General features: G+C 56.6%; 9 protein-coding genes across 9 annotated transcripts; 2 read left to right on the top strand and 7 right to left on the bottom strand.

Annotated features, from left to right (window-relative positions):
- The first annotated feature begins 494 nt into the window (after nucleotides 1-494).
- Nucleotides 495-3,607, top strand: B0H64DRAFT_12168 (NUC169 domain-containing protein). The gene is made up of 9 exons (XM_062797963.1): nucleotides 495-1,000; nucleotides 1,059-1,148; nucleotides 1,205-1,354; nucleotides 1,411-1,523; nucleotides 1,577-1,853; nucleotides 1,913-2,051; nucleotides 2,106-2,270; nucleotides 2,338-2,972; nucleotides 3,028-3,607. The coding sequence occupies exons 1-9, from the start codon at nucleotides 603-605 to the stop codon at nucleotides 3,404-3,406; spliced, it is 2,346 nt and encodes a 781-aa protein (XP_062663826.1). The 5' UTR covers nucleotides 495-602; the 3' UTR covers nucleotides 3,407-3,607.
- Nucleotides 3,608-3,643: 36 nt separating this feature from the next.
- Nucleotides 3,644-5,387, bottom strand: B0H64DRAFT_12132 (SGNH hydrolase-type esterase domain-containing protein). Its single transcript, XM_062797952.1, has 2 exons — nucleotides 5,120-5,387; nucleotides 3,644-5,023 (listed from the first exon to the last, which is right to left on the bottom strand). The coding sequence occupies exons 1-2, from the start codon at nucleotides 5,270-5,272 to the stop codon at nucleotides 3,881-3,883; spliced, it is 1,296 nt and encodes a 431-aa protein (XP_062663825.1). The 5' UTR covers nucleotides 5,273-5,387; the 3' UTR covers nucleotides 3,644-3,880.
- A 413-nt stretch (nucleotides 5,388-5,800) lies between these two features.
- B0H64DRAFT_12076 (uncharacterized protein) lies at nucleotides 5,801-6,214 on the bottom strand. The gene has a single exon (XM_062797942.1). It carries the CDS (start codon nucleotides 6,132-6,134, stop codon nucleotides 5,889-5,891), a length of 246 nt encoding a protein of 81 aa, XP_062663824.1. The 5' UTR covers nucleotides 6,135-6,214; the 3' UTR covers nucleotides 5,801-5,888.
- Nucleotides 6,192-7,191, bottom strand: B0H64DRAFT_12066 (uncharacterized protein). The gene has a single exon (XM_062797940.1). It carries the CDS (start codon nucleotides 7,045-7,047, stop codon nucleotides 6,295-6,297), a length of 753 nt encoding a protein of 250 aa, XP_062663823.1. The 5' UTR covers nucleotides 7,048-7,191; the 3' UTR covers nucleotides 6,192-6,294.
- Nucleotides 7,192-10,149: 2,958 nt separating this feature from the next.
- B0H64DRAFT_369575 (acyl transferase/acyl hydrolase/lysophospholipase) lies at nucleotides 10,150-12,233 on the bottom strand (the record flags this gene model as incomplete). The annotated part of the gene is made up of 3 exons (XM_062802039.1): nucleotides 10,150-10,971; nucleotides 11,043-12,113; nucleotides 12,186-12,233. The coding sequence occupies 3 exons, from the start codon at nucleotides 12,231-12,233 to the stop codon at nucleotides 10,150-10,152; spliced, it is 1,941 nt and encodes a 646-aa protein (XP_062663822.1).
- A 551-nt stretch (nucleotides 12,234-12,784) lies between these two features.
- On the bottom strand, nucleotides 12,785-16,281 carry B0H64DRAFT_428398 (SNF2 family N-terminal domain-containing protein; the record flags this gene model as incomplete). The annotated part of the gene is made up of 2 exons (XM_062805841.1): nucleotides 12,785-15,735; nucleotides 15,793-16,281. 2 exons carry the CDS (start codon nucleotides 16,279-16,281, stop codon nucleotides 13,276-13,278), a joined length of 2,949 nt encoding a protein of 982 aa, XP_062663821.1. The 3' UTR covers nucleotides 12,785-13,275.
- Nucleotides 16,282-16,627: 346 nt separating this feature from the next.
- On the top strand, nucleotides 16,628-17,564 carry B0H64DRAFT_11998 (VMA21-like domain-containing protein). Its single transcript, XM_062797931.1, has 3 exons — nucleotides 16,628-17,085; nucleotides 17,154-17,245; nucleotides 17,323-17,564. The coding sequence occupies exons 1-3, from the start codon at nucleotides 16,973-16,975 to the stop codon at nucleotides 17,460-17,462; spliced, it is 345 nt and encodes a 114-aa protein (XP_062663820.1). The 5' UTR covers nucleotides 16,628-16,972; the 3' UTR covers nucleotides 17,463-17,564.
- A 661-nt stretch (nucleotides 17,565-18,225) lies between these two features.
- Nucleotides 18,226-19,731, bottom strand: B0H64DRAFT_369572 (uncharacterized protein; the record flags this gene model as incomplete). Its single annotated transcript, XM_062802038.1, has 4 exons — nucleotides 18,226-19,070; nucleotides 19,140-19,259; nucleotides 19,319-19,399; nucleotides 19,461-19,731. 4 exons carry the CDS (start codon nucleotides 19,729-19,731, stop codon nucleotides 18,226-18,228), a joined length of 1,317 nt encoding a protein of 438 aa, XP_062663819.1.
- A 3,622-nt stretch (nucleotides 19,732-23,353) lies between these two features.
- Nucleotides 23,354-24,386, bottom strand: B0H64DRAFT_11967 (60S ribosomal protein L33-A). The gene is made up of 5 exons (XM_062797927.1): nucleotides 24,159-24,386; nucleotides 24,023-24,032; nucleotides 23,792-23,887; nucleotides 23,633-23,733; nucleotides 23,354-23,571 (listed from the first exon to the last, which is right to left on the bottom strand). The coding sequence occupies exons 1-5, from the start codon at nucleotides 24,181-24,183 to the stop codon at nucleotides 23,474-23,476; spliced, it is 330 nt and encodes a 109-aa protein (XP_062663818.1). The 5' UTR covers nucleotides 24,184-24,386; the 3' UTR covers nucleotides 23,354-23,473.
- Between the last annotated feature and the right edge of the window lie 1,342 nt (nucleotides 24,387-25,728).

The following is a 25,728-nucleotide window of genomic DNA, read 5'->3' as shown; positions in this document are numbered from 1 at the left end:
TGGTGCGACAAGGTTGAAGGGCGGAACACCAGGCAACCATTCGCATCTCATCTCTTCTCTGCACCACGTCGAGTGAACCTCAATTTGCATTGCAACCCATAGACACATCTCTTATATTACTTCAGTCGAACAAGAGACAGGTCTTGCAAACACGTGGTTTTTCTGCACCTGCTCCACGCATGTTTCTAATCGACTGTCCCTCAAGGTACCTGGGTGTGCTACATAAAATCAATCATTTGTAATCCTCGTTTACACGGATGGCGGGGATTAACCGAAGTCTCTCGCGACGTCAGCTTGATTGCCTGTTGTGCCTTCAAAGGATGCATCCATCTTGACACATTATCCAGGGATTCAACTGTGAGAAGGTCAATGCTGAGAGTATTCCGAAAGTAGAAGGTGGGGTATGCTTCGACGGCGGGCGACCTAAAAGAGCTTAGCGCTACCGTCGCTTAATCCCACCCGAGCGCAGGCGGTCAACCAAGCTCCCCGCCAAAAAGTGATAAAACTGGCAGAAAAATGTTCGGGCGCATGGATCTTTAGCAACTTTTTTGGCTGCTGCGCTACTGACTGCGGACGAACAACATCATACAGCAGCCGGGACAATGGGTTCAAAACTCACGGATAAAAAGCGCAAATCGAGGGATTCGGATCCCGAGTCTGACGACGAGCTCGCCAATGGCCTTTTTGACGGCATTTTATCCCAAAGCGAGGACGAGGAAGCCTACCTCCCATCCGACGACGGCGACGAGGACGATGTCGACGATAGTGAAAGCGAGGGAACTGGGGCAAGCGGTGATGAGGATGAAGAAGATGACATACTGAGCGACGACATACCCTCGGATGTGGATAGCGAAGAGGCGATAAACAGGCTCGTCAAACAACAGGGAGAACTTGAAATCACGGAACCGGGTGTCGACCCGAAGCGGGGAGAGGATGATGGCGAGGAAAAGAACTATAGGGTCGAAAAGGACGCCAATGGTGGGGAGAGATATGTTTACGAGTGAGCTCTCTCGTTGTGACAAGCTGGCTTTTGGTTGATATTGACTCGATGTCGACAGTGAGATCGATCCTGTCTACGACTCCGACGATTCCGATGCGAAGGGCCCGGTCAATACGATAGGCGACATTCCCTTGAGTTTCTACGACAGGTGAGAATTCCCGGTAACAGAAAGTCGGATCGCCATGCTCACATTTGTCGCCCTAGCTATCCCCATATCGGCTACGACATCAATGGCAAGAAGATCATGCGGCCGGCGACCGGCGATGCGCTGCAGAGTCTCCTCGACAGTATCGAAGTGCCAAAGGGGTGGACAGGATTGACAGATGTGGATACTGGCAACCCTCTCAACCTCACGTACGTTACCCCCCAAATCTCCATGCGTCAGTCAAGCCATTCTGAACAAAATGCAGCCAGGATGAGCTGGAGCTCGTCCGCCGGGTTCAGATGGGCCTTCTACCAACTGATCTCCAAGATCCGTACCCTGATACAGTGGAGTACTTCACATCCATCGAGGAGAAGATGCGTAAGTAAAATATCAAGTCCTCCTCTGGAAACGTGCCTTCTAACTCCGAGAAGCCCTCAGTAGCGCCCCAGAGCCCAAGCGGCGCTTCCTCCCTTCCAAGAACGAAGCCAAGCAAATCATGAAGTTGGTTCGCGCCATTCGCGAAGGGAGAATCCTACCGTATAAGCCGCCCGAGGAGCGCGAGCGGGAAGAGGAGGAACAGGAGGAAGTGCACTTCGACCTCTGGCAAAATGAGGAGCCCCAGGCGCCTAACCCAATGCATATCCCCGCACCGAAACTGGCGCCTCCCGGCTACGATCTGAGTTACAATCCGCCAGAGGAGTACCTGCCGTACGTATCCTTGGGTCTTCGTTTCGACTTCGGCTACCCATTAACACACTGGTTTTTAGATCGAAGGAAGAGCGCGAGGAATGGGAGAATGCGGACCCCGAGGATCGGGAAAAGGAATACCTCCCGCAAAAACATAACGCCTTGCGGAAAGTCCCTGCATGGGGTAGCTTGGTCAAAGAACGTTTTGAGCGGTGCATGGTACGTGGACCAGGAAAATCGACACGGTGCGGATAACGCTAACTTGCAGTTCAGGACCTTTATCTGGCGCCTCGTATTCGAAAGAACAGGCTCAACATTGACCCTAATTCGCTTCTTCCCAAGCTGCCTTCTCCTTCTGAGCTCAAGCCCTTCCCCACCGCTGTCCAGACTATCTTCCGTGGCCACGAGGGGAGAGTAAGAAGTGTTTCGGTCGACCCAGTAAGTGCACATCCACACCTAGGCCGGACGCTGAACAGGTCAAAAACGCGATGCTAACAGTCCGTAGACCGGCGTGGCGCTCGCAACCGGGGGTGACGACGGGACGGTGAGGGTCTGGGAACTATTAACAGGCCGGCAAGTCTGGTCCGTAAGGCTGAATAGCGAGGAGCCGGTCAACGCTGTCCGGTGGAGGCCGACCAAAGATGCCTTTGTCCTGGCTGCGGCGGCTGGCGAAGACATTTTCCTAATGGTCCCAACACACGCCAGCGTCACTCCAGCTCTCGACCAAGCCAGCAGGGACATTTTGGCGACAGGTTTCGGCTACGCTACAAACGGGCAGCAGCCGGCGGCCCCAGTTGGCAAAGAGCCAGCAGCGAAGTGGGCCCGGCCAGGCACGAAGCTCGAGGACGAGGGTGTCTTGATCAGGATTACCGTACGATCAACCGTAAAGGTCATCAACTGGCACAGGAGAGGTGACCACTTTGCGACTGTCTCGCCCACCGGACAGCGCAGCTCAGTGGCCATCCACACGCTCTCAAAACACCTCACACAAATACCATTCCGAAAACTCTCTGGCCTTGCTCAGACAGCGGCTTTCCACCCTCTCAGGCCGCTGTTTTTCGTTGCTACTCAGAGAACAATCCGGTGCTATGACCTCCAGAAGTTGGAACTGGTCAAGGTCGTCCAGCCTGGCGCAAAATGGTATGTTACCCGAACCCGCTGACATTGCACGAAACTTATTACTAACACCTCCCAGGATCTCGTCATTCGACATCCATCCCGGTGGAGACAATTTGATTGTGGGCAGCTATGACAAGCGTCTCCTCTGGCACGACCTCGACTTGTCCAACAGGCCGTACAAGACGATGAGATTCCACGGCCAAGCCATTCGGCAGGTCCGGTACCACAGGGGCGGGTTACCACTTTTCGCGGATGCCAGTGATGACGGCTCCCTGCAGATCTTCCACGGCAAGGTCCCGAACGACCAGTTAGAGAACCCGACCATCGTCCCGGTCAAGATGCTCAAGGGTCACAAGGTTGTGAGCAAGCTGGGTGTGCTCGACATCGATTGGCACCCGCGAGAGCCATGGTGCGTCAGTGCCGGTGCAGACGGGACTGCTCGGCTATGGATGTAAGAGGGGGAAGGGTCGGGATTGGTGCTCGGATTCGATTATGACTCACCCCATGTATGTACATCCTTTTTCTTGAGGCAGAAATGCCTCGAGGCACGATACCACCACAGTTCAGCCGTTGGGTAGGAAGTCATGTTCTGCGACTTTTCGTCCGTTTCACCATCCCTGCATATATAATATTCCTCCGGCCAATATGATCTCCTACTTGGTGTCCGAAGAGGATGTCGATGCATGTTGGGCCGCGATTTTCGGGCCCCGGGAAGTTCGTCCCCAACCCAAGGCCCGCGCCTCACCGCTCGGAGTTGGGCTCTGCATGGTTTACGAATACGTGTATGTATCAGCCCCATTAAGGCCCCTGTCAAAAGCACACGAGCTTGTCTTATTATTCAAATATGTCTGAAGGATCCATCCTTTTCCACCTTTTGGTCGTGCCCCATTCCGCCCCCGCCCCCAAGTCCGAAACCCGTCTCACCTCACTCAGACCATGGACTTCACGCCGCCCGCAAACCGCGCAAACCACTCCAAGTCGACCGCTTCGGCCATGGCCTTGTACCCAGCCGGGTTCAGATGCAGATAATCCCCCGTATCGTACTCGGGCTTCAGCATGGTCCCGTTCTTGGGGTCCCTTACCACCTCGTCGAAATCCACCACGGCGTCGAACCGCCCGCTCGTGCGGATCCACTCGTTCAGCCGCTGCCGCTGCCTCTCGCGCTCCGGGTCCCCGTACGCCTGGCCCGGCCCGCTCATCGGCGTGATGGTCCCGCCGAACACCGCGATCCCGGCCCCGTGCAGCCGCGAGATCATCTGGTCGTACGCCAAGATCACCCGGTCGCCCACCCGCTCCTGCGCCGCCGCGTCCGTGGCCGCCGTGCCCAGGTCGTTGACCCCCTCATAGATCAGCGCGTACCGCACCGCGGGCCCGCGCGCCAGCACGTCGCGGTCGAGACGGCCCAGCGCGTTGGGGCCGAGCCCGTCGGCCAGGATGCGGTTGCCGCCCGCGGCCAGGTTGAGCACGGCGACGGAGCGCTGGTTGCCGTCGCGCTGCAGGCGCCGCACGAGCTGGTCCGGCCACCGGTCGTTGCCGTTGGTCGTCGACCCGCGCCCGTCGGTGATGGAGTCGCCCACCACCGCCAGCGCCCGGTGGTGCGCCGGCAGCCACCCCTGCAGCGCCGACACCAGGAACCACTTGTCGATGCGCTGCGTCGTGGGCGTGGTTACGTCCGCTGCTGACGCGAGGTTGCCTTGTGTTAGCCAGCTGGCCGTGCGGCTGCCCGGGTGGCCCGTGACGGCGTGGCCGGCCTGGCCGGCCGCCAGGTAGACGGTGATGGTGACGCTGGTCTGGGCCTTGACGGGGAAGCGGATCGGGTCGGAGACGACGAGGGCGCCGTTGGGCACGTCGAACGAGGGCGAGCCCGAGAAGGTCAGGTGCTGGAGCGTGTCGGGGCGGATGGCGGGCGAGCCGGCCGTGCCGTTGGCCGGCAGCGCGATGGTGGCCGCCGTGATGGGCAGGTCGGAGCCGCCGAAGGCGTTGCTGAACTGGAACCGGATCGTCGTCGCGTCCTGGGTCAGGTACACGGTCTGGCGGATCGTCGTGTTCTGGAAGACGCCGTCGGTGCCGTTCTGCGGTAGGGGTGAGGTGAGTTATGTGGTCCAGCCGTGTGTTATTACCCCAACCTGCCTCCCGGGTATAGGAACAGGTTGGGTGGGACTACTGACATAGGGGGCATCGGGCAAGTTGTAGGGTTCCACCTGCTGCGGCATAGAAGCCCAGATGTCTACCCAACGGTCGTCGTGACATGTTACGACTGAGACGCAGGTCGCAGCCAGCGCGAGGCCGAGAAGCCGGCGGAGGCCGAAGGTGCTAGACATGGCGAAGGGGAGGACCGGGCGAGATCGCGGACGCTGCTGTCGACTCTTCCCCTCGAGCCCACCGCGGGCCCGGGCGACGGGTTATTTATCCCTCAACCAAGACGCAGGAACCCGCTCGACCGTTGCAACCCAGGGCCATGATGCTGTCGATCGGATGATGGGAACCCGGAACGACGAAGCTCGTTTTAATCAGGCTAAATAGGCGGCCGTCCGGTTCCATCGTTTCGTCTTCAACCAAGGCGGCCTGGGGGCATGGTGGACTCGGGATGCATCTCCAAGGGTCCTAGCTGATGGAGTACCTGATTTCTGGCAATATCCGATGCAACCTCGTCCCGTTTGTCCCCCAGAACCCCGCACCCGGCATCCGGGCTCCGGGGAAAGGTGTGGTGGAGATTTGGAGAAGAGTTATTCTGAGAAACGAGCATGCAGATCGACGACATCTGTGATGGGACGAGGCCAAGTGGATATATGATGGTACCATGGTTGAATGCAGACACGCGAAGCTAAACTCAAAACCGAGCCAGGGAACCAGCCTTTTGCCCCCCTTCCTTTTTTTCAATTCCAAGATATTCCACCAATCGCTTCCTAAGCGACCCAGCCGTTTTGATTGACGTCGTCATATGCAAGGAAAGATGAGAATGCTAAACCAAAACATTATAGAAGAGAGGCCATGATCCAACAGAGCAAAGAAAAAGATATACCGCAACGAAAGCGGATGATTGATATGCCGGCCACAGCATCCGAGACAAAGAAGAAAGAGTCTGTTGTTAGGTGTTTCATACATGGGTAACCAAAAAAGAAAAGGAAAAAAAGCATCCAAGGCAAGATCAAAGCGAAGGAAACACTGACCACCCGACGCCATCTCGTCTCGAAGACACACGTCGACGACACCTCATCAACTCGGAGTCATCATCATCACCACTCAGCCTCGACCATAACGCCGTCGACCCCGCTCATTGTCGAGTCGACCCTTGTATCGCCGATCTCCTTATCCTCGGAACCGACGACTTCTCTCACGGTTTTTAGCCCCGGCGGCCCGCAAGCGGGATGGTCGTGTCGAAGCACCACGCCCCGGCAGCAGCAACCTCCTCGTCGCCCGGCTTCGAGGGCTGCACGTACGCCCAGTCGCCTGCGCCGGCACCGATGCTGCTCACGCCGCTGGCCATCGACTGCCCGCCGGCCGTCAGCACGCTGCAGTAGCCGACGCTCGACGGGTGGTGGGACGACGGCGACCGGCCGACCAGGCGGCGCGAGCCCATGCCCGCGTCGGCCGCCCAGCCGGCGAGGCTGCCCGTGCGGAACTGCTCGAGCTCGCGCTGATAGCGGGCCATGTTGGAGAGGGTCAGCTCCGTGTGGGCCGGCCCGGGGGTGCAGCGGGTGGGTGCGGCGGCGGGGCCGGCTCGGTGGAGGTCGGTGACGGTGCGGGTGCTGTCGTCCGTGCCGGGCGTCTCGGTGGAGATGTTGGACGGAGGCTTGTGGGCGACGGTTGAGTCGTTGTTGTTGTTGTCGATGATGTCGGCGATGTCGGCTTCGAAAAGGGCGAAAGAGGATGGGATGCCGTCGGCCGTGGCGTTGGCGACCTGGCCCGAGGGCATGTTGTCGTGCTTGAGCTGGGGCGATCTCTCCTGGGTGTGAGCGCCGTCGACAAAGACCCAGTCCTCGCTGGGGGTGGACGCGCGGGAGTGACGGAGCGGTGTGTGCGGCGGGGCGTGCATGTTGTCAAGGAAGTCGGCAGTGGTTGATGGCTTGGCTTCTGAGAAGAGAAGTTTCAGCATGGCGTTGGCTGGGTAGGTGTGGAAAGGATGTCTGACTTGGAACGGGGGAGTGGGCGGAAGAGAGAAGCTGACCTGAGAGTTCCAGGTAACCTTATTTGAAGACTGACGGAGAATAGCGCGAACGATGATGAGAGTGTCGAATCTCCTCTAAGTATTCGAGTGTTGATGGGTTCAAGTCCAAGGGACTAAGTACTTGATGAAGTCCCGAAGTGTTGGATGGGGATGGCGTGGAGCTTTATACCGCTAGTTATGGGACAACCGCAGCAAAAAAGGCGGGAAATTACAAAATGGCCAGCGGGTTGCGGCAAGCCGAGCCCGGCTCGAGACCGGGCAACTCGTGTGGGGGGCAACCGTGGCTCGGCAGACCAGCGCAAGAGCTGTGCGTGCTCCTGCCCAATGGAAGTTTGAAGCTACCACTTATCCTACCAGGGAAGCGGCAGGCAAGTGCCAGTCCGGTGTGTCTGCCACCATTATCGATACTTCCGCATTCCATGTCAAACGGAGTCGGTTGATCTTTTCTCTGGTGTACTCCCGCAGAGGCCGACACACCGAGGTCGAGGGGGGAAATGCTGTTTTGCCCGAACCTGGATGCAGGAAGTTTTCTTAGCTGGAATCGGATAGGATGGCTCCCTACCTACCTAATTCTCGCCTCACTTTTTTCTCGCTCAGTTTGTCGCACTCTCTCACTCCACTGGCACCTTGTTGGCATTACAAAGACTGCACCCCACATGCGCATTGCAACCCCGGCATCTGCTCTTACCTTGCTTTACCTGGGGTGGCTGTTTTGGGAAACGAGGTGAGCTGAAAGCACGCCAATGGAAACTCAACTCAGCAAATCCGAGTCCTAAGCCCCAACAAGGCGGCGCCGTGGCTCGCGTGTCCAGGTAGTTAGTTGTCCGATCATCGGCGTCAAGCGAACTGAGGACTTGGTTTGCATTTTACACTTTGGCGCTGAGCACCGAGTCCCCCGGATGAACTACACTACCTAACCGATCAGATGATCCCGAACTGTCATCGACTCGGGGGGTGCTGCATCACGAAATCAACCTGCCAAGCCCTGTCAAGGACCCGCTTCGGAACCCTGAGCTGCCCCGCCGTTCGTCAAAGCTGACGACCTCCCCCCCATTCGAGGATCCCTGATCGAAGCTTCCCCTCCTTCTCTCCCTTGTGCTTAACAGAGATTTTCTCGTCACCCATTACCCACCCCGATCCAGCGACAGACAGCACAGCCCGTTGCCTCGAACTGGTCGTTCGTCACAACCATGAACCCTGCAATATTTATCGGACGACGTTACACTTCTTTCGTAGTGTTGCAGATCCCCCGAACGACTCTCAAGCCTGTCCCAGAAGAAGCCTAGCGTACCGTGCAAGCCCCGGGAATGATCTGCGCATCGGCGGGGCTGAAACGGAATGTCTAACTCTTGGGTCGCTTCGAGAAACGTTCGAGAAACCAGCCAAAAAAATAAGACAAAGAGATCGGCCATCTCATTGTCGAAACATTTCGGACTCCCACAAGCAGGGATGGTGATACGCAACCACAAACCACAAATGCGCGAGTGACCGCGAGTGACCGCGAAAGTTTTTTTCTCTAATACAAATCATCAGCAAATCCCTGTTACATCGTTGACAAGCCACCTCCTCAGCAGACGGCCCAACACTGGACGAAATAAGATGCGCCTGCAGCCTTGTGAGCTTGGCCACCAAACCGTTTAGACCGTTTCAGAGCCTTCGCTACAGCCGGACAGGGAAGGGTACAGATTAACTCGTGTAGCTCCAGCAGTCGATGTTCGCTTCTCACCGCTTCGTACAGACAGACAAGCCCAACGTGGATCATCATCTCGTTCATGACGACATCTCACCAAGCGGGCCGCGCGATGCGTGTCTTGAAGTTTTCATCTGCAACTGATCTAGTCCACGACCTCTAAGGACTCGGAGATGTCGTTACTTCGTATGCAGTCTGCAGCCATCGTGGGTCAGTTGACTGCTGCTTGGCTTGTTCCTGCATCGGCCAAATATCCCGGATCCTTGTCGTCCAAGAAACGTCTGCCGGGACTGAGCCCTGACGCGGCTGTCCATCTGATCTGGACTTGGTAACGTCAAAACCCTGGCCCCCTGAGCCTGCTCGCCATCTGTCAACGCATCTCCGTGGCGCCCTTCCCGCAATTTGCCTGCCGGGAGTACTGGGGTGACCCTCAGTCAACTCACCTGGTCGGCCGGCGTTGTCCGATTTCCATTACCTCAACAAATACAGAACCCCCAACTTCCGACAACCCAGAAGAGGTCTTCCCCAACAGCCAAGCTTGCGCGTTGTGCCACGACTCCCCCCGATGCAAGCCGTGCTACAACCGGCGACCCCGACGCAATACCAAGAGGGCTAGCGAAGGCGTCGGATCCCCCTCCGTCCGCCGGCCTAACGAGATTCCACCTCCAGGTTTCCAGCCCTACCCTAGTCACATCTGCCAGCAACCAGCCCCCCTGCTTGATGTGACTTTTCTTGATCCTCGCGGAGAGTTATGTCGTTACCCTGGTGGGAGATCCCAAATCAAAAAAAGGCGTCGACCCCCCTCCCCCGTACCCTCCTCTCTAGCCTTCAGCCTCAGCCAGGTACCGTGCCAACATGAAGTTGCATCAATCCCGGCAGTACAGACTTTGCATGGTTGGTGTCTGGCAGGTCACGTAACCCATGCACAGGGCAACGCTAAACCACCCACGGCTCAGAGTTGCGGCGATTCGTCGAATCTTGAGTTCCAATTTGGAATCTGTTTTTCTACCCTGCTGTCTGGGGACTAGTCCTTATGGATACGAAGCCTAGGATCCAAGCGACTCACAGTGATGCCTGTGGAAACTCATACCTGAAATGGAGCACCCCCCGACCCTTGTAGTCCAATCTTGCCCTTTCCATTCCCACCGCCGACAAACCACCCATGTCCCCCAAGCCTGCTGCCTCGATCGTCCTTGTGAGAGATAGAAAAACACAGAAAGGGGGTAGAGCGAGCGAGCAATCAGAGAGCACGGCGTTGATTAACACAAGTCGATCACTCCGCGGCTCTCCTCGACGCCCACCTCTACCTCCACCCCATTCCCGCCCTCGTCTACTTGGTACTAAGCCGCCGCGGGCGTATCGGCGCCATCCCCATTTCGATTCCCACTCCGATCTCCGCGGTTGCCATCACGGTCACGGTCACGGTCGCGGTCGCCCACCAGCACGGCGGCGGCGGCGGCGCGGCGGGCCCTGGCCTGGGCCTGGGCCTGGGCGATCTCGCTGCCCTTGCGGCGCAGGCCGCCGGCCTTGAGGCGGCGGACGTCCTGGTAGGCGCGGTCGAGCTCCATCTCGATGGCGCAGCGGACGTGCAGGGCGGCGACGGCGGGCCACACGCTGCGCTCGCCGCGCAGGATCCAGTACTCGAGCGTGTCGCGCGTCGGCGTCTCCATGAGCCGCGCGAAGTCCCGCAGCGCCAGCCGCGGCACCAGCGTCACGCTCGGCCCGGGCAGGTGCTCGTCCACCAGGAACCGCCGGATCGATGGCGGTAAGAGGCGCAGGCGGTCGAGCTGGCGCAGCCGGTGCCGGGCCTCGAGCCCCACCATGCGCATCGTCAGCGACCGCAGCCCGGCGAGGAAGCCGAAGCCACCGCCGGCGAAGAGGCGCGCCGAGGGCCCGTGCATGTCGGACTGGAGGAAGGGCACCAGGTAGGGGCGCGCCTGGCTGACGATGTAGTGGTTGACGTTGAAGAGCCCCGACACGCGCTGGAGCGGCGCGTTGCGGTCCGTGTACGAGGCCAGCGTCCAGTGCCGGAAGTCGGCCGTGTCGGCGGGCGCCCAGGGCGTGATGTTGCCGTGCGCGTCCTTGCAGAGGATCCTGGTCTGCCGGCGGCCGTAGAAGGCGTCCGACGAGGCGTTGGAGGCGACGGCGGCCGTCCAGACTAGCTATGAAAGGGGTTAAGGTGTCAGTCGGGGGGGTTTTGAGGAGGTGATGTGTGCCGAAAGGGGGGACATACCACGTTAGGCGCTGTCACATGGTTGAGGAGGGTTGGGATACCCTCTTGTCCGGCCGGCACGACGGTGATGTTGAGAATCCGCTTGCTGCGATTAAACGCTTCCTCGAACGTTAGATCGCCGACGTTCGCCCGAACGCAGTCTTCCAGGACTTTGACGTCCAGAAAATAGCCCTCCTCCCTGAACCGCCGTATTCTTCTGAGAAGCGTAGCCCACCACGTCCACGGCGACTGCATGACTTGTTCATTGTGTGCGGCCGGGTCCTTGCCATTTGCGGCGAAGGCCGAGAGGTCGATTCCGTCGCCAGTAAGGAATCGGAGGAGGTCCTCCTCGGGATGGACCCCGACCAACGCCGCTATCATAGCCCCGGTTGCTGTTCCCACGATGATACGTGGGAGTAGCCCCCTAAGAAATAGAGCCTTGACGACGCCGAGGTGGCACATGCCGAAAATGGCGCCGCCCTGCAGCACGAGCGCGCTCCGTCCGAACCCCTGTCTCGCAGAGGTGATGAAATCGAGTTTATGCTGCGTCTGGAGGAATTTTGTCGCCATGCTGCTTTGGTAGCACAGGGCAGAAGAGCCGGGCCGTCCGACGTCATTTTCACCGATGCTACCGTTCGCCGCGATCTCGCCATCCTCGTACTCGGAGGGAACCTCCTCCACGTTCGGGGACTCCCCGTCGGCAGGTGGCGGCGGAAGCAAAGCGATCTCTTGGATCGCCTCGACATACTGCTCGACGTAGTCTTCGATGAGGGTTTTAGTGCCGGAGAAGCAAAAATTGAACAACTTGGCACTGGTAATGTTCCCTAAATTACGGACAAGCCCGGTGCGGAGCGTATTGATGAGCCCATAGACATCACCCTCCTGGCGGGCGTTTTGTATGAGCCGCGTCCGTTCGTTGATGAGGCGGTAGTCGTAGTCCTTACTCGTCGGGTTGTGGCGCCACATATCGAGGTTGAGAATGCGGTCGAGGTTATGGGCTGCCTCATCCCACTCGTCGTAGTCGGCCGCCTTGTTGAGTGTTTCTGACCATCTTTCGAGTGGCGAGAGTTCGAACAAGTATGCCACGGTTTTCTGTAGGACGTCACGCATCAGCGTCGAGAGGAAGAGCAAGAAAGTATCCAAGAGAATAAAGAGGATACGCACAGCTCGCCAGAACCACGCCACGTCCCAGATCGCGTGCCAGATAGGCATGAGGAATAACAGCATTAAGAATCCGATGGCACAAAGATGAGTACCCTATACCCAATACTCGGTAAGAAATATGGATTGCATGGGTGGCAAAGTGGAAATCGAAGAGATGAAAGTAATGCCAAAAACCAACTAAATAACCTTCGAATTGTGTTGAATGGGATACATCTGGGCAAAACCGTTGAGGTCAGAAGGTGGCCATCCAAAGGACTGAGCAGATCAAATCATGTCCGTGTGTAACCCTCCTAGTCAAAGCTGGGGAAGAACGGGGAAGGAAGTGGCCGGCATTCGGTGAGAATGAGGGTCAAGGAGCAACGGAATTACACCGTTGGGAGGAACCCAGGCATGTGAAAGTGCGGATTCGACATTCCCCACAGTGGAATGCTTGGCCGTTTTAGCGAGCAGGGATCCATAACTACCTAGTTAACGACCCCCTACCACAGCGAGTAACACTACTTAAGCAGACTCGACCTAGAAACACCTCAGTCTTTGTTAGGTACTGGATAGCGAGACTTGAACAATGCACTACACATATTAGACACCGATTGGTTGTTATCACTTTAGAACTCTCCGGCAATATGCCAAAATCGACCGCTGTCATTTCCAGGTCCCAGAATTCTATATCTAATTGTCTCTAAGCTACCTCGTCTAGGTAGTAGTCTATGTATTGTTGTAGAGACGCTTCGTGGGGAAATATGGCCTTTTACCTGCGCCGGCCAGCGTCCTGGCGGGACTTGTGCCTCCATACCCCAAGTCCCGACCCGTCTGGCCGATGCTGCTCCGGGTGTATCCCAATACCTGATCATGCAACACCACAGGGACTAAAAAGCAGAACCGCGCTCCCTGTAAATGCCTAACGAAACGGAAAGCAAAGCGGGTCGAAGCCAAAGGAGCAAATTCGGGTGGGCGGGACATGTGTGATGGTCCCCGACCCAAACATCGTCGCCGTAGAGGTCTCTCCTGAGATAGCCGATGTTGTCTTGTGGCGGCAGGCGGGCTGAAACTTATGTGCAGCCGAAAAGAAGCCTTCTTTAAATACCCGATATCAATCCTCGTCCGGAGGCGTCGAAGGAGCCTGCTGTAGCAGCTGACTCTTTACCGCCGACTCCATCTCGCCAGAGGTCATGTCGACCGTGTTCCACCCAACGACCTTGTTGGCGAGCTCGAGCTTTTTCTCACATGCCTTGTACACGAGCTCTTCGACGGTTCCCTCGCTGATGAGCCGGATGATCTCGACCGGCCGAGTTTGCCCCAGCCGATGGGCTCGGTTCTCGGCTTGGAGGTCATCCTGCGGGTTGTCGGATTGGTCGAAGATGATGACCTTGTTTGCCGCCGTCAGGTTGATGCCCGTGCCCCCAGACCCTGTCGTGAGGAGGAAGACAGGGATGGATTCGTCGGCATTGAACTCGTTGATCAGCTCCTGCCGTGCGCTGACATCGGTGTTTCCTTGAAGGGACAGATATTCAATGCCTTCCGACGCGAGGCACTCTCCGAGAATCTCAATCACTTTAGCAAACCGGGTGAAGACGAGTGCGCGGTCCCCATTTGCCTGATATCCCCGAACCAGTTCTAGCAGTGCCTTGACTTTGGCACAATCCGTCCAGGAGTCGTCAGGGAGATCATATCCCTTGATGCACTTGTAGTCTCTGCACCAGAGGTGTAGCTCGAAGTCAGACAGAGCCTTGAGCTCGTTTGTGAGATGATCCAGCTTTGGCTGCTTCAACTCTGCCTGAGGGACCCTCTTCATCAAGACCTCGGCTATCTTCTGGACATCGCGATCCTTGAAGAACCGCCGGAACAGTTGTGGGTGGATGGCCGATTTCCGCAGCTGGATCCAAACGTTGTTCGTATCGTTTTCACGGCCTTCTTTCACGCCGGTGCTGGCCTCCTGGGAGTCAGACTTCCTAAACCGCCTCTCGTAGCCCCGATAAATGGCTTCCTGGACCGGATCCATCTTGCAAGTGACAACCTTGGTCGTCTTGGGCGGCAAGTCCTGAAGTACCTGTTCCTTCCGCCGCTGAAGGATGAAGGGCTCAAGAATTGTTCGGGCACGCGCAACCCGCTCGCTATGTAACAGCGCCCCCTTGGAAACGGCCGTCAGGGAGACTTTTTGGTTGAACAGCGCTTCCAGATTCTCGAAGTGGGCTTGGAAGAGACTAGGCTCGACGAACTGGAGAAGAGCGATCATCTCCATGAGGTTGTTCTGAACAGGTGTACCGGACAAGACCAAGCGCCATGTGGCGGTGATTCGCAGAAGATCTCTATACAACTTCGTCTTCGGGTTCTTCATCTTGTGGCCTTCGTCAAACACCGCTACTATCGGCCGCAGGTGACGGAGGTTGGATATGTCGTCGTTCCTCGAAAGTTGCGTGTACGAAGTCAGAACCACATGATGGCTTGATGGGTCCTCCCGGATATCGTAGGCAATCTCGTCTCGAACCGCCTGGCTTCCTTGGTAGAGCGTGACGTTGAGTTTCGGGGCGAACCTCTTGAATTCTGCAGCCCAGTTCGCCAAGGTGGACGGCGGGACGACGATAACGTTTGGCCAGGGACGGTCGGTTTCCTTTTGACCGTTTCGCTCCCATGCTTCGACGATCGCACACATGAGCGAGATGACCTGGCATGTTTTGCCGAGGCCCATGTCGTCGGCCAATATGCTGCCGTACTGGTTTTTATACAACAGGTAAAGCCAATTGAGCCCGTATATTTGAAAGGGCTTCATGGTGCAGCCTTCCATGAGCCTCGGTTGACGCAGCGGCGCCTCCACCAGCTTTGTAGAGTCCTCCATGCTGAGCGGGGTCATCGGCTTTCCGTCGTCGGAATTGGAGTCGTTGCGAAGCTGGCCAGTCTGGTCGATATTCCATTTCGAGGTTGTCCCTTTGAGCGACTCGGCTTGCGATTCACACACGGCAATGATGTGGTCTATGTCGTCCAGCGCGCGCGCGTATGTCCTGACAGCCGAGACAATATCGTCTCCAATAGAGACCTTGGCTGATTTCTTGCCGCGCTTCTTCTGCGATATGGTCACGTTGCGGGCTTCCTCAAGATCGCCAAACGGTTGGCGCGAGACCATCAGCTTCGCGCTGTCCTCCTTGACATTCGCAATCGCGACAAGCTGCATGACGTCGCAAGTGTTCAGGTAGTTTAGAACCCGCTCGTCGAAGGAATCTTCTTCCTCATCCTCCACCGGCGAAGAACCTCGTTGCGGGGATGCCTTTGGCTGTTTGTACCCATCATCCGCGTCGTCATCGCTGACAAGGTCAATCAATTGCGGCCGAGGTGGTGAGGGCTGGCTGAGCTTCAACACGGGGCTCGAGGGGCTAACAGCGCGTGGGCGACGGCCTTGTACGAGGCGTCGACGGGTTGGCTTCGGTGGAGAAAGCTGTCGCAAAGACTCAAAGCTCTCGAGCGACGAAGTAGGGGATGAGAGTGGCACCCAATCTTTCTGTAAGACATAGGATTTTTCCGGGCTCGTTACGAAGCTCGCAGGGGCGGACGTGGAATTCTGTCTATAGTCAGCTTCTCCCCCTCAAGATTCGAAACGCTCTTGTCTGTAACCTACAGGTTTCCCAGCACGCGATTGGCTCCCGGTCGTGGAGTTTGACGTCTTCGGCTCCTTGGGTTGAAATGAAGACGGACGAATATCACCCCTGGAAGGTTCGTCGTCATCCGAGGAATCCCCCCCGGCGTAGATTGGCGCATCCAACTCGTCATCCGAGATCATGACGAACTCCCGCTTTGGTGCCGTCTTTGTAATTGCCAGAGTCTGACGGGCTGGCGCCCTAAACGCGGTACCGGCAGGAGCCATGAGGTTTGCTATTCGGCCTCCCCGCTGTTGAGCAGCTTGCGGGCGGAACGGAGAAGAGGCAGGTACTTCGACGATCGATTTCGGAGAGGAGGTCGCGGGGTTTGGAGCTCGTGAAGCTGATCGCCCGATGATTTGGGTGGGTTGTGTGAAGTAGGGTGATTGTGTTACTACGCTCAGCTCGTCGTCGTCGTCCTCGATGTTGAATCGCCGGTGACTGGCGGGAGGTGAAGAGGAAAAGTCCATTGTTGGAAACTAAGTAACGAAACGCCAGAGAGTGGCTTGAAATCGGTAGACGGGGTTATTTAAAGTTCTGAAAGGCCAGGAGAAAAAACGAATGCCCCCGTTTGGCAGCCGCCAGCCTCGCTCCCAGAAATTTGCGGTCTGCAAATCAGACAAGGGAGTAGGTAAATAATTGGAAGTTAGGCAGACAAAGAATGGCAAGTTGAATGTGTTGGTACAACCAGAAGCTAACGGGCTAAAGTGTGCGGTGGGAAATCTCGTTTCCTTGCTTCGCTTTTGGGAAAACAATCTGGGACCGAGAAGGATGGTGAGGAGTTGCGAAAAGAATGCAGCAATCCCCGTTCACAAACAACGCCAAACCCGACTTATCGGCGCCCCACAACGCGTTAATGGGGCATTTTGCGGGTCGACGCGACTGGGGGGCTGGTGGCTGCCGCACGTCGACACGTGCATGGTCAAGGAACAGTTGAGGACATCACCCAAGCAGGTTGAGTCTGTGCCTCAACAACACATCATCCTCACATCTAAAAAGAACCAACCAACTGAAGAAGCCTAGTTCAACTTTAAACTCAATCCACGTCGTTGACAGCTTTTATCATTCCGATTCATAAAACAAGCCTCGACTCTCTGTCAACACTCCTTTCTGAATTTCCAATTCCAATCTCACCCTCGAACTACCTTCATCCCGCCCATCATGGCCACCCGCCGAATCATCTCCCAGGAGAAAACCCTCCTCGAGAAAGATGACACCGTCGGTTCCAGCCCAGCAGCAGACGAGAAGTCCAACATTGCCCCGGCGGTCCCGACGTGAGCACTCTCCCTTCCTATCCACCCGCCCTCATTCTATCATATGAAGCTAACCCTCGCCTGTCCAGGTCCGTCATCATGAAACTCCTCGCCTTCACCCTCGGAATGATCGTGATACCCATTGGGTCCTACTTTGTCACAGTCGACACAGTCTTCAACGGTAAATAGCCCCGTCACTGTGTCCACTCACACATCCCTGGTGCGGAATCCAAGACTGACCATGGATATACGTGCTAGGCAACTCAACCTACGCCGGCGCTCTCGCGGCCATCATGGCCAACGTGGTGCTCATAGGCTACATTTTTGTGGCCATGGCCGAGGACCAGAGCGAGCAGCAAGAAGGGGGAGGCCCCAAAGATGGGAAGAAGGACCGGTAAACCCGTGTTCTTCCGATTCCCCTTGTGTATTTCTAGCAGGTTATTTGGTGTGCTTCGGCTTTGATGTCAAACGGAAGGGATCGCCTCTGAAGGTAATGTGTAGAATATAAACTAGGTCATCCTGATGGAATTGTATGGGTGCTTCCATGTTCATCTCAGCTCCATTACGTTTTGAATACAAACCTAACTATGTTCCGTTCCGTCTAGAGTCCTTTCTTCCCCTTACCCCCCGATCCACAAGTATCGAGCGCTGAAGTCCCATCCCACTCACAGAAAACAATAAATAGAAAGAAGGACGTGATTAGGGAAGCGGCAGAGACAAAACCGACCAGTCGACAAGAACCTCCGAAGACCCATCTCATTACTTTTCTTCGTGAATCGCATAAACCCATGTAATTCCGCATGTACGTTTGGGAGACAACCTCCCAACCTCCCAACCTCCCATCCCGCCCAGAGAATTGACAGATGACAAAACAAAACAAGAATCCCGCTAATGAGTGTCCAAGGTAGCCCCAACGATTTTTCATCATTTTACCGCCGCGAAGCGCCGAGAAGAGCCAGCATACCGCCCAGTGTCCCCGATTCCCCGGGTGGCGCAAAAAAACACAATTATGCCACCCACCGCTTCCAAGCAGCCTCTGCTGACTTCCCCCCAACTGTTTTCGGGTGGGTCGAGAAAATGGGTATCGAAATCAACAAAATAAAATAGTAGTAAAGAAATCGGATATCCGTGTGGCTCGGGACCAAGAGACAAGCATCAGCACTACCCGTGCTTGCTAAACCGTCGTGCAAACCAGCTCTTTCGTTTCTCCGGCTGTGCCGGCCGCGGCTGGTGCGCCTGATGAACCGGATTGTTGGAAACCGGTTTCCTCAGCGTTCCCCCGCCTACATCTTTCCGCGGAACTGGCGGTGCAGGGTTGCCGTGGGCGGGCGCGCCGCCCATTTGGTAGTTGTTATTGTTGATGTAGCCTCCACCCCCGCCTCCCGTGCCCATGCCGGAATTTTGCACACCTAACGCCAGGCTGGGGCTCTGGTACGATGGGCTTTGGCCGAAGCCGATGCCATAGTCGTTTACGGGTTCCGGCTGCCGCCTGGGCACCGAGGATTGTCCGCGCTCTACCGAGCTGTTGTCGCTGCTGGTGGGATCGGTTTGATAGCCCGCTGGTTCCGCCGAAGAACCGCTCCCGGCAGCAGTCGTCACAGTCTCGTATGACCGGTGGTTGCTTGGAATTGAATAGTCCATCTGCTGCGGCTGTTGATGTTGCTGTCTGTGGCCGGGGCCGTACTGCGGTTCGGATGCCATCCTCGGCCATCCCCGTCGGCCGTTCTGCGCCGGACCCCCGTAACCGCCGTACCCGGGCTGCTGTTCGTAATAGCTGTCGCGTTGCCCCATGCCACTCGACCTTAGATCTGGAAGACTGCCGTCCGCGCGGTTGGCGTACATCATCGAAGGTGGACGACTCCCATAGTAACTATCGCGGTTGAACCGGCCGGCGTTTCCATCTGCCCGTACTTGTGAGTAATGCGCCACCATTCGGAATTGGCGGGGTTTCGTACTTCCACCGTAATAACTAGCCCGTCGACTAGGTCCCCATGTTCCTTCTGTATCTATAGCGACAGCCATAATTGATTAGCGCACCATCCCACATTGGCATTAGAAGGTTCTACCATTCGTACCTGGGCGAATCATCGACCTCCGGTTGTTGTACCCGCCATCAATCGCCGCCTCAAAACTCCGAATGGTATCGAGCGGGCGTTCCCACCGGCTGCGGGTAGGGTTTGAGCGGTCGGGTTCAGCTGTGTGGAGCTCGGATTAGCCTTGCGCCCAAAATCTACGACAGTGTCTCGGATCGTACGAATTGGGTTCCCGAAAACGTCCTTGTGCTGAATCCCCCTCAGCGAGGCGAGAGAGGACCCGACGGTTGCGGCAACCGCGGCTACAATGTAAGTCAGCAACGGCGTCGGACAATAATTGGGATACACGGAAAGGCTACTCACAGGGTTCCGCCTCCTGCATGGCGAACGTCGGGTCCGCTTTGCTGTGCAGCCTCTTCGCTTCCTTTTCGGCAGATGTCTCATGCAAGTCGACCTTGTGGTGGCTGCCAGAGCCGTGAGACTTGTCCGACCGAAAACTAAACGCTCGGGTCTTCCTAGGTCTTTCGATCGGTTGCTGCGGTGCTGAGTGTAACTGGGGCGCGTGCTGTGGCGGGGCGTGCTGGAGTTGGTGAGGAGGAGCGGGTGGAGGATGGGTATCTGCGATCGCCATCATCTTTGCGGGTCGGGCAACGACTTTATCTCTTGCACTTCCGGTGGTCAGGGGTGGGTGCAGAAACGGCTGCGCGATGGAGCCAAACTCGGCTTATCCTTGCCGTGGTCACTGTGACAGCAACCCGCCTAGTCGGAGATCCAACAAGTCACTGTTGCTTGAACAACAAGGACTGGAGAATAAAAAGTGGATTGTCGGGGGGGATCCTGGACGTTGAGAGATTGCCCTGGGCGCCTCTGCTGCTTTTTCAGGACCACAGGATCCACTGAGTGTTCGTTACAGGTCTTCGTGGGAATCAAGGCGGTGGATGCCTTTTGAGGTTTCGGACGCGGCCTCTAATTGTAGAATGACGAAAGACGGAGCAAGCAGGTGGTGACTCCAAAGTATTTCTGCAACACACAATGGTGGTTGAGAAAATCACAGAGGAGGCGGCAGCGTGGAGGTGGCAGGTTCTTGGCGCTTGCGCCTTTTGTCCTTGGGGGCTGCTGGTGGTTTCCCCAATCGCTGGGACCGAGACGGGGCTTTCTTTCCTGGTGTCAGATCGGCTCGCTGGGGCGCTCGATTCGGTTTGCTGCAGGGGTGAGAGAGAGCAACCTGCGGAAGTGCGCTCCACTGCAACCCCAGAAGAGCGCCTTGTGGAGACAGCGCTAGGGGCTGACGGTGATGAGTGGAGTGGCTTCAGACGACAGCACTGACGTCAACAACTGTTGCCCCCACTTCAAACCTGGAAAACTAAAATCGAAAAAACACCACCGCTCGAGAATGCGCAGAGGACCGCTTATTTCACGCTCGCCAAACGTGGAAATGAGCAAGGTACCGTTCTCGAGAGGATTCGACGACCGCCTTCAGTTTTGGTATCCCGCGAATGCCAATGGCACGAGAAATTTGGTGTGTGTTGAATACGAGGTTTGGTCTCCTTTGCGGGAAGGACGGCGTTGCATGTGCAGCGCAGAAAATCGGCGCTAAATCGAGCCAAAGGGTTGTCCCAAACTACCACAGTAAAAACTCGGCGTTGTGGTCTAAGCCAAGCCCCTCCTGCGAGGTGGTATGAAAAGGTGACTTCGGCGTCTGCTGCGGAAGGAGGATTTTCTGGATGCGACCCGAGCGAGCTGAGACGAAGAGGCCGAGAACAACAATGGGCGGTATGGAACGGCGCCGCTAACGAGAAGATCGGGCGTCCACTGCTTCGTGGAGCCACACAAACGAGGGTTTCGAATGCAACGATAATGCTATGGGGCCCACAGCAGAGTGCGCCAGTACCAAAAGGTTTCAAGTGAGGAAACGGATTAAAGTGTGTGGCGGGCAGCCGTATTCTTAAGAATGATTCGGCTTCCGGATGCAGCTGGCGACACGCGAGGGCCGCGCGGAAAAGTGGGAGGATGCAGCACGAAACTGCAAGGCGGGTGATGATTCCAGGCCTGTTTTTGATTTGCCGCTTGCAGCTCCCTCCTCTCTTCAGCGTCGTCAGCTCCTGACCGACAAGGGGCCAGCCAACACGAGCTCAACGAGCTGGCGATGGTCCTGACACTGGTGCTACGCAGTTGATCCACCTGCAAATCGTGGGGACGTTTCGCCGCCTCACTGGCCCCCCACCACGCCGTCACAGCGGGCAAGCGTCCGCAGGGCGATGAGGTGGCGACCGGGGACGCGATCTACACTACATAGTCACATACCTACACAGTAGTGCATTGCATGTACACAAACTACTGGCTGATCCGCTGGCCCAGGCGCACGCAACAGCAGAACAGGTCTCCAAGCAAAAAAGCCTGATCTGATCAGTGAGTGACCGCCCAGAAGACGGCTCAGGACGGGTTGTTGCTGCGCCGCAGCGTGGCAGCGGAGATGGGTGGTACTGGATGTCGTTACCGAGCAACTCGGGACAGAAGAACGGTTCTTACCTGGAACATGTACCGGGCAGACATACAATTCTGCTAATCCGAGCGCCTCCCATAGCCAATTGGTTGACGATCTTCCCTCGGACGTTTCATCGCCCTGGGAGCAAGGTGCAAAGCCACAATGCACGTCACCGGGGGCGGTACACAACATACCTGGACTTCAACTAAAAGACGATGCAAATTACACTACATACATGTCTTATCCGCTTGATTAAGAAGGCCAATCGGTAGATATTAGGCAAACTTCGTCTCTGGAGCGAAGCCACCTGGGCTGGGCCACTTAATGGTGTGCGAAACCGAGTCTTAGATTCCACTCTGTGTCGGTTCATGTGTAAGTAGGAACCGAGGTAGGTATCTTGTATCTGGCGCACCAGGCTCAAGGTTCAAGGCCCATAACCTCCAATCCGGTGCTAGCCATTTGACAGTCCGATGGTTTCGTAAAAGTCGTAACACACACTCCGGTCTAGGTGTGAGTTAAGCCATCCACAGGTGACAGCTTTGCAAATGCGGCCCTGCCAATGGATGCCAGTTACTGAGCTCAGGGGAACACCACCTGGTCGTTGGTTCTACGGCTCAGTTATGACTCCGAATATGCCCTGATATGCAACGTCTATCTCCGCTCAAGCAGTCAGGGTTGCTTTCAACCATGCGTCAAGGGAGCTCCGGCCGAAGCCCGCTCCCCGCGCTTCCACTTGTGGGTAACACCTAGAGTACCGATATATCGCCTGCTGGTCTATCGAGCTTATTAGGACGTCCGCCAATTTGTTACAGGGGAATCGTCGTAAGGCCGCGTGCATAGTAGGTGTCACCCCGTTGGCCCGTGGCGGTGTAGTGGACATGCATGTCTGGCGTCTTCACTCTCCCCTCTCTGCTAAACCGCCGCCCATCGGTTTTCGATCTCTGGCCGGAGGCCCATATTGGACGAGGGCGATGCTGTTCTCCGGCAGTGGCTTGCCCGTTTCCAACAGAGATACCGTTCCAGGGGGGCGGGGCTTCAGGGGGAACCATATCCGTCGGGGTCGGACCTGTAAGCTGACTCGATAGCCGTTGGGTTGGTTCTCTCGTTTACGCTCTCTGTGGTCTAGATGGCCCAACGGTGTCATGCACTGGGTCCCCGGAGGCCGCTCCCGAACCGTTGGCCGCATCTTTGCATCTAGCGGGTACCTGCGCGAATGTACGAGCCTCCCCGCCACAGCCCTTGCGTAGCGTCAAGCAAGGCCACCCGCAAAGCAGAGCACAAACGCCCCAAGCCCCTCTGACTAGATGTAGATCCGTTGTACAGCTCGCAGTGGATACCTCCTCTAGGTACACAACAGAACGTTCCTGCATTGCCAGACTTCCGCCGAAACTTTGTTGGATGGTCGAGGAATAGGAGGCTGCAGCCAGCCTACTGCCTGGCCACTTGAGCGTCAGCGAATGATTTCCCCGAGGTAAAAGTATCACGAAAAGTATTGGATTTTGTTGGTCCAAAACATTGGCCAATGGTTCTCGTTGGAGACTTGATTCGCACAACACATCTGAAGCCGGCTCCTTTCTCCAGTCACCATTGTAACCAGGGCCGCCTTGACCATCTTGTACACCTGTAGAATTTGTAGCCCAGGTTCAGCCATTATTGTTGTTATTGTGACATGAGAGAAGACGAGGGTCTCCCTCTGAGCTGCCTTGTGTCCCTCATCAGTGAAGCACTGTCCCGTACCCCATGTTGCGGATCTTCAACGGCATCGTCATTTTGGTATTGCCTTGATTTTGAATGCTAGAAGCATGGCCATGCGTGTTGAGGCCCTGCCTATCCCTGATGCACCGAAATCATGAACCACCTTTACCAACTAACTCCGGCCTGATCCATTCCCTTAAATCGAGGAGGGGTAGAGCATGATGCGAACCGAGGCGCCAAAAGATCTCGAAGGAAGGGGGTTCGTGAACTTCGCCCGGACGACACCGGAGTTTCCTAGAGAACAACAGTCAGCCAAGCCCATCCCGATCGCGGCATCGTGACTGTTAGATCCTACCGTGTGGCCTCGTCACCTTGCCCCAGATGACGCGGATCTTGGTGCCGCGCACCTCCTTCTGGCCCCGGTAGACATATGCGACCCGCTTGCCGGCGTAGAAGCTGTATTCCGCGTTAATCCTCGCCCATTGGCACCCGGTGTCCGGTTCGTGAAACGTACTTGGCAGCAGCGGTGTCATCGACGCCCTCGATCTTGATCAAGCTCGTCTTGGCGTGGGTCGTGTGGCGGCTACGCTGATAACTCAGGTGGCGACCCCTATGGAACAATTGCGGTCAGTCTCGAGTCCATCAACGGTCGGCTTTCGGTTCGACTATCGCGAGTCGCGTGGGTCCATCGGCTTCGGGATCGCAGCTCGGGGTGTTCGGGTCTGTCGCCGGGGTTGGCACTCACTTGACGTATACTAGAAGACACAGTTAGCCATGCTCAACAATCGAAAGCGCATGCAGTGACAATGTTGGTTATCGCGACCGCGTTATCGGCGGTCGGCGCCAGCACAGTTCCTGCTGCAAAATCCGGGTCCGCTCACATCTATGACCAGCTTCGGTAGGCATCTTGTCGATTTGCGATTTCCCGATCGATCAATCTCTTCCGGCCACGGTCGAGGGATATCAGCAATATGTCGTGCTGATTCGAGGTCCGGCGTTGGGCGGCGTGGTTGTGGCTCTACACTTCGATACCCCAAGCGATTTCAAAAATTCGCGTGCGGCTGGTAGGGCTTGCAGTGGTTTTGCGGGGCGGATTATCTGTGGCACCGATTCCCCGGGTGGTCCCGTCTTTGAATGAACGCTTGGCACACTCAGCCCAGCGCATCCTCAGCCAGATGTGGCTGCTAACTATGAAAGCCACAACAAATGATGCAATCTCGCGAGCCCCGCCTTTAACTGATAAGCAAAACCCTGCGATAAGCCCACGTGGAAGTGCCTCTGGCGCTCCAGGCGGAGAACAACCGGACTCGGTCAACACGGAAATCTGGCGAGTCCCGTTGACGTCGGCACCACCGCTATCAATCTGCTGAGCCTCTTTTGGGACATCTTGCAGTCCGGATAATGTTTTGGTATAGAAAACACCATTGGTGTTCATGACACAGAAGACGTTATGTGACTTTCCCCTACACCAGGCGACCACCAACGTTCGGTCCAGCTCCAGTGTTAGTAATGGTGCGGATAATAAGGCCATGCAGGGACAACGCAGGAGAGTGGACTTCAACCCCATCGCCCGCTGACTCGGAAGTGCGAAGCCGGCCCGGATCTCGGAGTCGGGCACCTCTGTTTCCGTTGAACAGTTCGCAACACATGTACAGACGAGACGACGAAATTGTCCGCCTTGGCCAATGCGGCAGGGATGTCTTGTTCAGACTTGCTGGCTGGCTCCCAGGTACGACGGGCATCCCAATGATGGCCGTTGAGAGCCCAAAGCTTCATCTAAACTCATTGCTCGTTCTATCATTTGTAATAGCTGCTCCGCGGAGATGAATGTTCCCGCTACTACTTCAATGCTTAACCCCCAATCATTGATACTTGATAAGTATGTTTTCCCTGGCCTCCCCCCGAGGAGTCGCAAGAGCTTCGGGAGCTCGGGAGATATGACTTCGAGACTCGGTCGCTTTCCCAATCCTGTGTCAACGCGCCGCGCGTGGGGGGTGCCAAGCGACGGGAATTCTGCCGGCGGGCGATCTTCGGCAAGCCCAGCCCGATTCCAAGACCTCCGCAACGTGCCATTTTTGCCTGTCAGGAGGTTTAGTGTTCGGACAAGGCCGCTCACTCTGCTTTTATCCCTGCGGTATTTCTCCGTGGGAATGCAAGGAGGTGCGGGAGGTCAACAAGCTCTGTTGTGTAAGCAGGGCGTCGCCGCTATCGCTCAGGCCTTATCCTAACCCCACCTCCCACATCCCACCATTCCATCCCACCATCCCCAACCAGATGCAGCGCTCCGCGCCGGCTGGACCGACAGCTCGGTGTTACCCCCGAGAGTTCCCAGATCCTTCAAACGGTGCGACGAGATCAGCCAAATTGATGCTCCTGCATTTTGCCAGTGTGACACCGATGGAGAGCCCAGGATCGGGGATGTTTTAGCGAAGGAACAGCGCATGGCCTTTG

The sequence above is a fragment of the Chaetomium fimeti genome (assembly GCF_033439085.1).
Source record: "Chaetomium fimeti strain CBS 168.71 chromosome Unknown B0H64scaffold_1, whole genome shotgun sequence".
NCBI classification, from domain to species: Eukaryota; Fungi; Ascomycota; class Sordariomycetes; order Sordariales; family Chaetomiaceae; genus Chaetomium; species Chaetomium fimeti.
Note: the sequence above shows the minus strand (reverse complement) of the source record. Positions and strands in the feature narration are given on the sequence as shown.

Excerpts from the sequence above, each read along its gene's own strand:
- B0H64DRAFT_12168 (XM_062797963.1), top strand. The coding sequence starts at position 603 with ATGGGTTCAAAACTCACGGATAAAAAGCGCAAATCGAGGGATTCGGAT. Across the intron at positions 1,355-1,410 it reads GGCAACCCTCTCAACCTCAC|CCAGGATGAGCTGGAGCTCG; the intron begins GTACGTTACCCC and ends AACAAAATGCAG. Across the intron at positions 1,854-1,912 it reads CCGCCAGAGGAGTACCTGCC|ATCGAAGGAAGAGCGCGAGG; the intron begins GTACGTATCCTT and ends ACTGGTTTTTAG.
- B0H64DRAFT_12132 (XM_062797952.1), bottom strand. The coding sequence starts at position 5,272 with ATGTCTAGCACCTTCGGCCTCCGCCGGCTTCTCGGCCTCGCGCTGGCT. Across the intron at positions 5,024-5,119 it reads ACTTGCCCGATGCCCCCTAT|AACGGCACCGACGGCGTCTT; the intron begins GTCAGTAGTCCC and ends CCCCTACCGCAG.
- B0H64DRAFT_12076 (XM_062797942.1), bottom strand. The coding sequence starts at position 6,134 with ATGGCGTCGGGTGGTCAGTGTTTCCTTCGCTTTGATCTTGCCTTGGAT.
- B0H64DRAFT_12066 (XM_062797940.1), bottom strand. The coding sequence starts at position 7,047 with ATGCTGAAACTTCTCTTCTCAGAAGCCAAGCCATCAACCACTGCCGAC.
- B0H64DRAFT_11998 (XM_062797931.1), top strand. The coding sequence starts at position 16,973 with ATGGCCACCCGCCGAATCATCTCCCAGGAGAAAACCCTCCTCGAGAAA. Across the intron at positions 17,086-17,153 it reads ATTGCCCCGGCGGTCCCGAC|GTCCGTCATCATGAAACTCC; the intron begins GTGAGCACTCTC and ends TCGCCTGTCCAG. Across the intron at positions 17,246-17,322 it reads AGTCGACACAGTCTTCAACG|GCAACTCAACCTACGCCGGC; the intron begins GTAAATAGCCCC and ends TATACGTGCTAG.
- B0H64DRAFT_11967 (XM_062797927.1), bottom strand. The coding sequence starts at position 24,183 with ATGCCTACCGAAGCTGGTCATAGAT. Across the intron at positions 23,734-23,791 it reads GATGACACCGCTGCTGCCAA|CTTCTACGCCGGCAAGCGGG; the intron begins GTACGTTTCACG and ends CGCGGAATACAG. Across the intron at positions 23,572-23,632 it reads CAAGGTGACGAGGCCACACG|GAAACTCCGGTGTCGTCCGG; the intron begins GTAGGATCTAAC and ends GTTGTTCTCTAG.